Consider the following 12934-nt stretch of genomic DNA (forward strand, 5'->3'; position numbering starts at 1 on the left):
CCTTTTGCTCTGAGCTTCAATTGTCGTCTAATTTTATCCATCGCCACGGCGGGGGACCGCCCTTCAATACGACGGTTTCTGACCTTGATAGCAAGCCTCTTCCGTTCCATGTGGCTGTCGGATGGTGAACTCGGGTAAGAGACCTGTAGTCATGCAGTGCTTCCACCCACGCTCAGCACTTCTATCCTCGGCACATTCATCTGGCTCCTCTCAGCCCACGCATCGTGCACTTGATCTCTTACTGCTGCTTCCAGCCATCTCGCATAGTCCTTAGAGCAGTGTTCAGACTTCTCTCTCGTGCTGATAGTAACGCTTTGTAATCGGCCAAAACAGAAAAGCTCAAGACCTTCCCCTTTCCACCATGCATCGAAGTCCAGCCTGTACGGAGCTATAGGGGGTTCTGCATCCATGGCAATTCGCTCTATGCGTTGAATGGTCCTGTAGTCAAGCAATCGAGCAAGCGCTTCCAGCTGACGTTGCTCTTGGGTGGGGCGGATTGTTAAAGGGGTTCGTAAGAGTGGCGTGGCAAAGCGAGTGCGAAGATTGATCGTATCCAATACGAAGTTGATGCATATCTCAAATCCTGTTGTATGATCTGACTCTATCGGGCTGTTAGAGCGAGCAAAGATTGATATCCACTTGCACTGTGTTGTTTTTGCGACCTCGTAGCGTGCTTCACGACACACAGCAAAGAGCGTCGGGTAGGGGCTTGATATAGCGACAGAGACCGATTCTGTATCTGGGTCATGGTTGTACAACTCGATTTGTCGCCCATCACAATGCTTGCCGTTGTGCTCGTCTCGCGCGGCAAGGCTCCAGATGGTGGCGCGAAGCTCTGCAGAAAGACTGGGGAAGGCATCGAATTGGGCCGCCATGTCTCTGGAGCGCACTGTCAAGCAGGAAAGATGTTGACCTCGACTTCGTGCCTGTATATCGAGAAAGACATTGCAGTGATCCACAAGCTTTGGAGGAACTAACTCACGACACGTGACTTTGTGTTTGCCTTGAGGGCTGGCAGTTCACGGTGGGCGAATCAGGCCCTTTGAAGTGTATGGCTCTTCCCGTATCAAACAGGAGGTGTGCATACTCGCTACATCTCACCGCCAAAGGTCAGAGCCAGTGCGCTGTAACGTTCATGCTCAACCCATCTACGCAAATGACGTCTACCAGATTGTTTCAAGTTGTTTCGAATCGAATAGACTTCCCTGTGATTCCCTGTCGAAGTCTATGCATGTACTTGTACGCGCTTCACGATTGGTAGCGTGCCCTGCATCGTGCACCCTCGAAACATGGGCCTCGAAGCTGCCTGGATGGCAAGGTGAAGGTCTCAACAACTGCTTCGACTCAGAAGCGTCTTGCGAGCTCTTGTGCGGGCGGCAATATGGTCTTGTGCTCCGAGATATCCGGCAGTTTAGGGGTAATAGCAAGTCAAAGCAGTGTGAGGATGTGCAGCTCATCTCGCTTGAAGGGTTGGTCGGTGTTTTGGGCGCCGAGGGTGGAAACAGCTTGCGGCCGTTCCTCACCACTTGGTTCGAGGCGCGACCCCGCCAGCCCATGTGCACCCATACACCCTAATAAAGGTACCTCGACCGCCTACCACGCACGCGACCCGGCACTCACGCCGTCTTCGCAGCACCATGTCGTCGTACCTGAACAACCTGCTCACCAACACCACGTCACGATACACCAATCTGCGCCGGCAGCTGCTCTCCGACGAGAATGATGGCGACATAGAAGAAGACTCTCACATTTCGCGGGTCCTGCGCGCGTACTACACAGAGAAAGGTCGGCCGTTTCCGCAATGGCTGCCACCTGACCCACGCGCCCCGCAGGCGCAGCCGACGCAGCAATTCGTGTCCTCAGCCGGGCGGCAGCAGGGCCAGGGCACACCCACGGGACGCGGGGGAGGACTGAGTGATCTCTGGGACAATCCGGCACCTCAGCAACAGGCACAGCAGCCGCAGTCCTTGCGCCGCGGCGCTGGCGGCGGCGCGGCTGGAGCAGGCGCGCGACCGCTTCAGGGGCGCATGGGCAGCTCGCTCACGCCAGAGCCACAGGGCCAGGGCAGGCCGCTACCAAGCCAGAGAGCCGGCAGCTACCAGAGCTCCATGGGGCCCGGCGGACGTGCAGGCGCCGACCCTTCTCCGCCACCAAGTGCAGGCTCAGGCACCACGGCACAGGAGCGGCTCAAGCAACGACTGTGGGGATCCGGGAGGTCGGCCAGCCCGGCGCAAAGCACATCGTCGGTAGGATCAGCACGCGGCTCCTACGAAAGGCCTGCGCCCGGCGGCCGGCCGCCGTACCCAGACGAGCGCAGCTACTCGGGTGGCAGCAGCGGTGGAGGGAGGCAGCAGTCTGGCGATTACGATCCCTACGCACCCACGAATTATGGCGGCGCACCACAGCGCGCTCCACCGGGCGGACGCGTCGGTCTGCCGAGCGGGCCGCGCATGCGTTGAGCTTCTTTGTACATTTAGCACCGGCGCATTTGGAGTTGCAGGGCAGTCACGGTTTTGGACGTTGCATAGCTTGCGACTCAGCAGCACGGCGTCAGGAGTCTCTTGCGGAGGACACAGCTGCTTTACGCTGGCTGCACATAGAGCAATATTCGACATGACCAAATTCGCAAGCTTTGCCCTTACCAGCCTACTTCGTGCTCAAGGAAATTCGCCCCCGGTCGCATCTTGATTGAACGCGTTCCCCGCGTGCGCCACACAAGCAACGTCATGTCCCGCTGACTAGCTGCTGCGGCGCTGCTACCTGCTGCAGCAGCCACTCCCATGTGCTCTTGCCCCATGAGCTGCGTGCCGCCTGAAATTCCTCAAAATACCTGTAGCACGCTCTCCTGAATTCTCGAAACGTTACACACGTCGATATTGGCGGTTGTTGCAGCCTGCTTGCCCCGCCATGGCCTCTCCGGCACCACCGAGCCCGCCCTCGCCGTCCGCGTCGTTCTATGATGTGAGCGACGACGATGAGGGCGAGTACAACACGATAAGACACACTGAGAGCGGGAAAGGCGTGAAGTTACTGTACACTAAGAGCAAAGTCCGTGAACAACATCCATGCTTGTCTGTGGCGTGACGCTGACCCAACATGCGCAGGTATACGTCCACCCCTCACCCTCCGCCAAAGACAACATTCCAGGCTTCGTAGCACTTATTCAGCAGAAGTCGGCCAAGAACACAAATGATGCCCGCCCTACGTCGTCTGCGTCGTCGAAAAGCGTCAGCTCCTCGTCGCTGCTCCTTGCCTGGATGCCCGAGTCCGCCCTGGGTGATGCCTACGACACCTACGTGAAGGTCGACCTTTCAGACTCGTCTGCCCCGCCCAAGATCTCGTACCTCGTCCCTCCTCCGCCAACTACCTCCTCACACACAGTCACGCCCGGCTATGCCTTCGCTATCCCTGTGAGCGAGATATACTCTCTGCTGGTACGCCCACCGAGCTTAGGATGGTGGTTCGGCAGCGTTGTAGTGAATACACGTGCAGGCGACAGCTTCCCTGCGCTATTCTTCCACGACAGTGAATGTCAGTCCACCATCCTGCAGAGGAAGAAGCTTGCAAAAGAAACCTTCGACCCCTTCGGCGATGGCGGCGGCATGTTCTGGGGTGGCGACGAGGTCTTGCGATGGTTGAAACGCTATGTGACAGTCGAAAGATCTGGTGCCGACCCTAGTATATACCTTATTGAGCCCACCGAGGACGACAAGCAATCGTTTGGTAAGAACGCGCCAGGATCTGCAAAGAAGAACAAGGATGGCGAGGCTTCTTCTTCACAAACACAAGGCAAGCGCGACGGGGGCATGGATCCAGTCACAAAAGCCTTCAAGGAAGCGAGGTGGAACATCCTCGAGAAGCTCAGTCAGGTCACAACATTTACAAGGAAGACGGCGCAGGCCGTAGCAGAGAACCCCAAGATACCCCCTCAGGTTAGGCGCCTGATCCAGAATCCAGAAGTACAGACCCTGCAAGATGAGTTTGACAGTGCACGCATATACTTGGCTAGATGGGCTATGGGTATAGCTGAGCAAAGCGAGCGGGAGCGAAACCAGAGGATATGGACAGCGAAAGATGTTCTGGCGATGGAACAGGGCGACCTTGGCGACTTCGAGATCCTCGACATGGACAAGATGACTATGGCGGACCGCAGAAAGCCAGTCACGCTAGAGGAGTGGAAGGGTTTCTTCGACGACACTGGTCGCTTACAGTTGACGCCAGACGAGGTCAAGGAGCGGATATTTCACGGTGGTCTCGATCCTGATGATGGCGTACGAAAAGAGGCGTGGCTCTACCTTCTTGGCGTCTATGAGTGGGATAGCAATGAGGAGGAACGCCGTGCGAATATTAACAGCCGTCGAGACGAGTACATCCGCCTGAAGGGTGCTTGGTGGGAGCGAATGGTCGAGGGTCAACAGACCGAAGAGCAGGCTGAGTGGTGGAAGGAGCAGAAGAACCGCATAGGTTTGTCTTACCACACACCCTAATATCTGTACAGGACTTGGCTAACTTGTCCCCATTCGATGGGGTGCGTTCAATAGAGAAGGATGTGCACCGAACAGACCGAACCATTCCAATCTTCGAAGGAGAGGACATACCTCATCCTGACCCCGACTCGCCTTTTGCCGAGGTGGGCACCAACGTGCACCTGGAACAGATGAAGGATATGCTCTTGACCTATAACGAGTACAACAAGGATCTCGGCTACGTTCAGGGTATGAGCGATCTCCTTGCACCCATTTATGCAGTTATGCAGGATGATGCGATTGCATTCTGGGGTTTTGTCGGATTTATGGATCGAATGGTAAGACTGTCCTCCTCGTAACAGATTTCACAGCTGACGCACACGCAGGAACGAAATTTCCTTCGCGATCAATCCGGCATGCGTAAGCAACTCACGACCCTCGATCACCTCGTACAACTCATGGACCCCAAACTCTACCTCCACCTACAATCCGCCGACTCCACAAATTTCTTCTTCTTCTTCCGCATGCTTCTCGTCTGGTACAAGCGTGAGTTCGAGTGGCCAGACGTTCTGCGCCTTTGGGAGTCCTTATGGACAGACTACTGCAGCAGCAACTTCCACATTTTCATTGCACTTGCAATTTTGGAAAAACATCGCGACGTTATAATGGCGCATCTGAAGCATTTTGACGAGGTGCTCAAATATGGTACGTTGCTTTGGCGTTTGCACAAAACGAACATTCTGACTCGTAACAGTGAACGAGCTTTCGGGTACCATGGACCTGGAGTCGACGCTTGTACGCGCCGAGTCTCTCTTCCGTAGATTCCAGAGAACTGTTGAAACAGTTGACAAGAAAGGGAATTTCCCCTCTGCTCCGCAGGCGAGGCAAAGGAAGCAGGCAGCCGTGATAGCTTCAGGGCCAGGACCCATGCCTAAGCTGCAAGAGACCGAGTCACAAGCTTCGTCATCTGGCACCGACAAGGGTAAGCAAACAAGCACAGATGACGACACGGATGCGAAAGTCATCAGTCCAGAGCTTCGTGGCCTATTGAGCCGAAAGGTGGAAGTCCTAACGAAAGAGGATGTTGCCAAGAAGGGCGAAGGTGTGGGATCATGAGTCGTTTCGACGTTTACTTTGCATCAGAATGTCCGGCGTTGGTAATGACTGTGAATATTGATAAAACCCTGGGAATTGGGTGTTAGTTGTGTCCATGCTGCGTTGGCATCAACGATGGTTTGTGCCACCTCTGTCTTCAAATTGACATCTCTAGTAACAACGTCATACTCACACACCTCTCTTCACGCAGCAGAGCGTTTTCCAATGACAAATTCGAAATCTCGCGATTGACACATTGATTATGGCTAGCCATGTTCTGTTTCCCATTGAATCGTGCTCTATAGTGCGAAGCAAGAATTTCCCTTTCACTCCGCGTCCTTTCACTTTACAAAACAGACTCTTATGGAATACATCAAGCGCTTCCTCGACCACTCTCCCACGCCGCCATGACAGAACCTACCGCAACGTACAATCCCTCAACTGTGGAGGAAGCGCTTTCGACATCTCCGCTCGCCCAGCAAGCAGCCACCGGATCAAGAGATACCACTCGCTGTCGGGGAATCCAACGCCGTTCGAGTCAAGCGGCATCCGCATTGCCACCGCAAGCGCAAACACCGTCGTCCGCGGGACAAGATGTCGTCCTTCTCTGGTCCATGGTCGCGTAATCTGGCCAGCTTCAGGGAGTCCATTTCCTCGATTCCTTCAGATCACAAGTCGTCTTTTACGTCCGCATCTGACGATACACTCGATGTCTTCTGTGACCCCGAGGCTCTACATGTCTGGGAGACAGATAGTGACATTGACGTTATGCTGCAGTTGACAAGTGTCCTTGCAAAGCTATGCGACTTGGGTGTTCGAGAGTCTAAAGATGAGGTCAAGGGTATCAAAGGCGGCATGGTCATAATCGCAGAAGATGACAGGGATGAAACTCACTTCAAAAGGCTTCGAGGACTCGTCGAGCACCTCACTGGTGAGACGGGAAGCAAACATCTCGAGGGAGCAGTTTACTCTTTTGCGAACGCGAGTATCGTTGTAGCCCGTGGGTGGTGCTACCGCCCCAATGGTAATGACGACGTGGAGAGTGTGGTCAAGCGTGTGACTACCACCATCCAACGTGCGCTTTCTGCTTCGAAAACACACAAGATCGTCTGGCATCATGGCGCAGTTGTCTCGCCATTGCTGACCTTCATCAACACCACAAGGCCTGAAATACGCAATACTATCGCAGGTATAAGTGTCACGAATTCACTACACCTTGCAACAATTGTCAGGCCATCAGCAGCAGGCAAAAAGAACACGATAAATGACTTGGTACGCTTACAGTCTTATGCGAAGAAGCTGGGCATCCCTGTCCTATTTCTTGACAGCAGCACACAAAGTATCACGAGCCAACACTTGTCGACTTACATGTACTTTTTTGCGTACTACATCCACACTTTCCTCCCTTCCTGGATGCTGCACACTCACCTCAACGTCGCGCAAGACGAGCTCGTCACTTTCGCCTTTCGGCTCAACGGCGCGAGCAAGGCTCGCTACGGTAGCGACGTTGTTGATATGGTGAAGAAGCATCTTGCTCCCCGGAGTAAGCATTGGGCACGTCGCTGTGTCGACCCGCGCAGCTATCAGGAGAAAATGTGTCAGGCGGCAGGCAAAGAGCGCGAGGTACATCACGCTGTCCAGCTAGCGGATGCACCCTTTTCCCTCTTCAAGACTGCATACTGCGCCAACAATGACGGTGTTGCAGCATTTGCACGCCTGGCAGTCGGTCCAGCAAGTCCTGCAGCTGCAGCAAAGGAAGTGTTCATTGCAGCACCAGTCGACATCGGCTTTACCACTTCGCGCCTACGTCCAAGTCACCCAAGCAACTTTTTCGTCCTGCTGCCGAAACAAGATGTCACAGAAGAGAACATAAGGAACCGCATCCAAGGCCTTATGATGGGCGTCCTCGAGCGGGTGCGCCAAGAGCATGGAAACCCAGTCTTCAGTACGTACGAGAAGCAGGCGTGGAAGGACGTAGTGCAAGCATGTTCCTGGGCATTGGACAAATGCGAGACCAAGATGCCACGGGACATTGGCAAGAGAGTCAAGTTCGTGCTAGACAAGCTTACAAAGGGCACATGGGGCTATGTGGTCGGCGCGCCGGGCGACGAGATCAAGGCGGTGCCTGCAGGCGATGGTTCGGGAGCGGCGAGCGCGAACGCAGCGGCCCATGCAGCGTTCTCGGGCACGGCGGCGGGAGTGCAGAACGCGTACTCGCAGGGCTACGGTCAGCAGCAGATGCCAACGGCTAGTGGTTACGCGGGCCATGGACAACAGGGCATGATGAATCTACCTGTGCCTTCACCGGTGAGCTACCAGCCTCAGCAGCCTCAGCCATATGCGCAAGGCTTTCAGCAGGGCGGGCGTGTCATGATAGACCCTGAAGCATACCACCAAGGCCAGGTAAACGGGTATGGACACGATATGCCGTCACCTGGGTATGGTCATGCCCAGCATATGCCAGGCGGGTTCCCGCCAACACCTCAGCAAGGTTATGCACAAATAAGGCCATAGTGGTGATGGATCGTGGATCGTGGATCGTGCGGATGTCGAGTTCATGTACAACCAGTCCTGGCCGCCAGGGCTTCATCACATAGTGGCTGGAAGCGTTATCAGATAGCGTCTAGGATCGTGAACAGATAGCGTCTGGAAGCTCAAACTTGATACAGGTGTCGCTGCTCCATGAATTGTGTGACTCCTTCCACATGCGAAATGTGAGATTTAGGTTACGTCGTCTGGCAGCGACGATGACGTTCGGTGCCTCGGGACCTTCGTGAACATTTACGCGACGCGTCTACGCCCCTCCACCAACTCACACGATGCGCTTCAAGGCCCAGATACAGAACATTCCCACTTTCACAAGTGCGTATTCTTCTCTTTGGATGGCTGATACGCAGCTGACACCTCGAAGAACTCACCGCATCTCTCAATTCGCTGGGGCCGCTCGCATGGGTCAAGCTCAGCGAAGAGCAGGTGTGCTTCACCATCATACCTGAGCAGGGCACACAGGTCTGGGCGTGAGTTTCTGCGGGGTTCCGTGTGTCTGCAGACTTCTAACAGAGTACAGTGTACTTTCCATTGTAAGCGCACCATCTTCTCTCCCCCAACCTGCAATCTGACGCGCAGCTCAGGACGCCATCTTCGAGACCATCTCAGTACAGTCTGCTGCCAACAATGTCATCAACCTTGAGGTACCGCTCACGTCGCTCAACCGAGCCCTTAAGTCGGCCTTGAATGCCACATCCGCCCAGATACGCCTCACGAAGAAGGACAATATGCCCGTACTTGCCTTGACTATCGTCACGACCACGTCCTCGAACTCGTACGGCGCCTTCCCAACTGCAGGCCCAAATAACGACGATGGTTTCGATGCACCATTCGACAATACTTTCGGAGGCAACCGCGAGACGGTCGTCACGCAAGAGATACCCGTGCGCGTGCTTGCCCCAGACACAGTAGCCAACATACACGAGCCTCACACTCGGGAGCCAGATGTGCACATCATACTACCGCCGCTGATGCAGCTCAAAAGTATCAGCGACAGGTTTACAAAGCTGGCTCTCGCGGACGCAAAGCCAGGATCGGGCACCGCGGCGACCAGGACACGGCTGGAGGTCTCTGCAAACATGCATGGTTGTCTCAAGATGAGCATCAAATCCGACGCAATGAGCATCTCATCTGTCTGGACAGACTTGAGCAACCCAGAATTGGATCCTGCCCAGGTTGCAGGAGGCGAGGATGGGCTTGCTGGTCATCCCAGTACGCGCATGAAGCAGTTGGGCTCTGCAGATGGACGCAGTGAGGAAGGCTGGGCAACAGTCAGGATAGATGGGCGCGATTGGGGAAAGGTGATGAGTGTGGGGAGACTTGGTGGGAGAGTTATTGCCTGTGAGTAGTTTGCTTCACGGCATTCGGTGCAGCATGTCTGACCATCTGCTAACAATGGACAGGCTTCTGCCACGAGCACGCTCTAATCCTTTACGTCTATCTGCCGAATGACAATGGCAACGACGAATCTGTCTTGACGGTACGAGTGCAGCCTCATGTTCCCTGGAATCCGAGCAAAGGCTGATGTGTATACAGTACTATGTCAGCTCGTACAGCGCATGATGCAGAACCATGTTTTATGCGACATTTATGAATCACGAATAGATACCACGCACGGAATACCATATCGTGGATTATAATATACAATGTGGGTTGTAGCAACTTTGGATTAAGGATGTACGATACCGAGCTCATGGTAGGATTCGCGAACCAGTTCTTCGTTACCTGCGTCTGAAAGTCCAGATGTTAGTAGTTCATACTTAGCGAACGATAGATGCCTTCAGCTATCTAGGCATCAGGTGAGGCCCAAGCGCTACTTCCCGCCTCACGACCAACTTAAGATGCCAACGTCCCTTGCCAAGTAGCAACACCTCACCGACAAGTCAGTAAACCCAGCATCGATCATGTCGCTACCGAGTGCGAGCGATTGCATTGTTAAATCGCGACCCGGGGAGTCAACGCTGGACTCAAACACAATTGATAGTGCATGCTTCATTACGGGCCTCTCCACTGATCTTATCTACCTCATTATCGACTTTGTACCTCCCGAGTCACATCTAGATTTCGCATGTACATGCAAGAGAATCGCGGCCTGCGCCAGCGGAACCCTAAAACGTCACCAGGAGGCTTACAGCAAGTACCGGGTTGCATCAGATATCTCGCCAACTACCATCCCACTATTGCTACGTAGCGCATTTGGACGCGCCGACCCAATCTTGATCTGGCATGTTCGATCTATTGAGATCTGGCATGATCGTACAAGCTGGCTGGACTGGAAAATGCTCTGCTTCGACCAGCAACTGCACGAAGCGTGCACAAATGTCGATGGCACGTCGTGGAAATGGCAGGACGACGAGATCGAGGAGTATCTTGAAGATATCGAAGATCAGTTCGATGCAATGGTCGAAAATGGTGACGAGGACATCCGTGTGGAGGCCCGCGATCAGGTCAAAGATGGTTTTGACGGGATTTTGAAAATGCTTCTGATCGCATATTGCCCACGACTGCAGGATGTCAAGTTCATAACGAAAGAGCATCACAGCAAATCGACGCTTGGCTGGCTCATGAGGGTGATTCAGGGCAGCATCCTGTACGGCAGCCACTGGCCTCCCGGCCTTTGCAGCATTCAAAATGTCGCTGTCGGCGTCGTATCAGAGACACGGATGACAATACCACCCACAGACGATGTTTCGGACGCATCAGACACGTCCATGCAGGTCTTCTCTATCTTGCTTCGTCTACGTCGACTCAGCTCGATATACTACAACGGCCTTGTGCGCCCAGATGAGGATGATCCAATAGAGTACGACTTTTCTACGCTGGTGCCACCACGTTCTTCTACTGTCAAGCACATCTACCTCGATGATTGTGATGACTTACCTTATTCTTTCCGTCGCGCGCTTGTTCAAGCGCCGATCGCACTCGAAACTTTCACACTTCGTGCTGGTACCAGTGCTCCTAATCGAATGGAAGATGCCGACGCGCTTATAAATGGCATCTGCTCTGAACAGTCCGCCTCTCTGCACACTCTTATGTTCTATGGCCCTTACAGCCATCGCCAGATCCATGGGTACAGATGCACTTGCTATCGCAACGAGGAGCTCGAGAGGGCAAACAACCTCCAAACCGTCGCCATCAACATCTCAGACATCGAGCTGGATTGCATGTACTTCTCGAGCGGAGATGAGAGCAAGATGGCCGAACAACGCAAAAGCTTCATCAGGTGGTTTCGCGAAACAGCGTTTCCCAGCTCACTGGAGCGGCTGCTGCTCTGGGGGAAAGTTGAGGAGTATTTCCTGACTCAGGCCAAGGGACAGTTTCTGGACTGGCTAGAAGACGCCCTCATCGACGTCATACAGTCGCATCGCTGGATGGAGGGCTGGGATTCCGCCGACGAAGAGGAGTATGACAAGCTTTCTGCCGCGTACGAGTCCTTCTACGGCAACCTCAAAGCTGTGTATCTTGAAGACATCGAGAGGCAGTACAGAAACTCGAGGCACCAGAACGGCGGGGCGTATACTGAAAAAGTATATTTCCAGAAACTCGTTGAAGTGGGTAGAGAGGCGGGCATCGACATCCATACCCTTACCAACCGCGTGCCAGCCATGCACGAGCATAGCTTCCCGACTGCGCCCGATAAATGGGATCTGCAGTCGGGACCGTGGTGGGAGCGCAGAGGCGAGATGAAGGATTGGGTGTTTGACGTTTATAAGGGGATGAGGATACCGCCCGGGTGTGGGAAGTGCGGGAAGTGCGAGCAGTGCTTGAGCATGTACAGCGCCGAGCTGTGGGATTCGTTGGACGTGTGATTATACCATGCAGCTAGACAGTGTGCGTTTGCAGCCGCCCTGTCTGCGGGTCCTACAGGATAACTTGTACTGAACGACACACTTATCTTCTGACACCTCTAGTCAAAGCCCTGGGCTCTTCTGTTCAAATCCTTCTTATCTATGGTCATCTTAATGCTCTGTTCCTTCCTGCCTTCCTTCCTTCCTTCCTCGTACAACGTCTGCCCGCGAGAATTTCAAAATACTACAAAGCATGGCACATGTCCCAAAAGCCATCATCTCTAAGCTAAACACTGTCTGCAACATGCCTGGTGGCTGCTCGGCTAGAGCGAGTCGTATGGTGTCTTCTAATTCGGCTCGGGCTGAGTGCTACATCTGTTTCTGTCGACATTCATGGCGGCCTCTCGAATACGTCCACATTGTGAAATATTTGAGATCGGCAAACGCTGTTCGTATGTGCTGATGACCTGTTTTCAAAAGATGCGTCGATTACAATGAATACCTGACTGCTCTTATTCTTCATGTTCATTGGTCTCGAAATGCTCTGAAGCCCCTCGCTGACTTTCCGCCCATAGGTCCTTGTACGTAAGCGTTGATCGGTTCTCAGATGTGTGGTTTTTCTTGAACCAAAGTACGCCAAAGGCAACCCAATGTATGGTTCTGTTCACTTCAGAACAGGTACCGTATTCGACCATGTGTTCCTCTTTTTTCCCCGGAACACTGCTGCCCTGAGCCAAACTTGTGAGAATCATCACCCATCCTTTCAAGATCTTTTTCGACTGTCTTGCGGGGAAAAGGAGGAAATCGACGAATGGTTTCGAAGACAATCTGAATGCTGTTTTATGTCGGAAAGAGCTTACTGACTCACCCGCGCCGTATCCGTCTTCTAAGCGTCGCAGAAAGGTGCGAGGAAGGCATGCATGTTGCGACCTCAATCTTGTCCTGGCTCACGTGTCTATATTCTGTAGTTCTGTGCTTGAGTAGACGAAATATCACATCAAAACGCCGTGTGTTGTTCCTATCGTGGTTGTATTTGCT

The 12934-nt window shown here is 53.7% G+C and overlaps 6 protein-coding genes across 6 annotated transcripts; 5 read left to right on the forward strand and 1 right to left on the reverse strand.

Moving 5' to 3' along the window:
* Window positions 1-138: 138 nt before the first annotated feature.
* C7974DRAFT_105215 (uncharacterized protein) lies at window positions 139-1019 on the reverse strand. The gene has a single exon (XM_046134920.1). It carries the CDS (start codon window positions 873-875, stop codon window positions 150-152), a length of 726 nt encoding a protein of 241 aa, XP_046001599.1. The 5' UTR covers window positions 876-1019; the 3' UTR covers window positions 139-149.
* Window positions 1020-1495: 476 nt separating this feature from the next.
* On the forward strand, window positions 1496-2767 carry C7974DRAFT_385758 (Sec1-binding region of Mso1-domain-containing protein). Its single transcript, XM_046140989.1, has one exon. It carries the CDS (start codon window positions 1638-1640, stop codon window positions 2457-2459), a length of 822 nt encoding a protein of 273 aa, XP_046001600.1. The 5' UTR covers window positions 1496-1637; the 3' UTR covers window positions 2460-2767.
* On the forward strand, window positions 2673-5650 carry C7974DRAFT_105226 (rab-GTPase-TBC domain-containing protein). The gene is made up of 5 exons (XM_046134921.1): window positions 2673-3048; window positions 3105-4464; window positions 4542-4804; window positions 4853-5171; window positions 5221-5650. The coding sequence occupies exons 1-5, from the start codon at window positions 2908-2910 to the stop codon at window positions 5580-5582; spliced, it is 2445 nt and encodes an 814-aa protein (XP_046001601.1). The 5' UTR covers window positions 2673-2907; the 3' UTR covers window positions 5583-5650.
* Window positions 5651-6155: 505 nt separating this feature from the next.
* On the forward strand, window positions 6156-7655 carry C7974DRAFT_285464 (uncharacterized protein; the record flags this gene model as incomplete). The annotated part of the gene is made up of 1 exon (XM_046137621.1): window positions 6156-7655. A coding segment is annotated over one exon (1500 nt), but the record flags the coding sequence as incomplete, so codon positions are not given.
* A 725-nt stretch (window positions 7656-8380) lies between these two features.
* C7974DRAFT_303334 (checkpoint protein Hus1/Mec3) lies at window positions 8381-9671 on the forward strand (the record flags this gene model as incomplete). Its single annotated transcript, XM_046137937.1, has 6 exons — window positions 8381-8423; window positions 8473-8578; window positions 8629-8641; window positions 8693-9449; window positions 9512-9588; window positions 9645-9671. 6 exons carry the CDS (start codon window positions 8381-8383, stop codon window positions 9669-9671), a joined length of 1023 nt encoding a protein of 340 aa, XP_046001603.1.
* A 131-nt stretch (window positions 9672-9802) lies between these two features.
* Window positions 9803-12032, forward strand: C7974DRAFT_105267 (uncharacterized protein). The gene has a single exon (XM_046134922.1). It carries the CDS (start codon window positions 10013-10015, stop codon window positions 11915-11917), a length of 1905 nt encoding a protein of 634 aa, XP_046001604.1. The 5' UTR covers window positions 9803-10012; the 3' UTR covers window positions 11918-12032.
* Window positions 12033-12934: the final 902 nt, after the last annotated feature.

This window comes from Boeremia exigua, assembly GCF_020726555.1.
Source record: "Boeremia exigua strain MPI-SDFR-AT-0100 chromosome Unknown C7974scaffold_2, whole genome shotgun sequence".
Taxonomy (NCBI): Eukaryota; Fungi; Ascomycota; class Dothideomycetes; order Pleosporales; family Didymellaceae; genus Boeremia; species Boeremia exigua.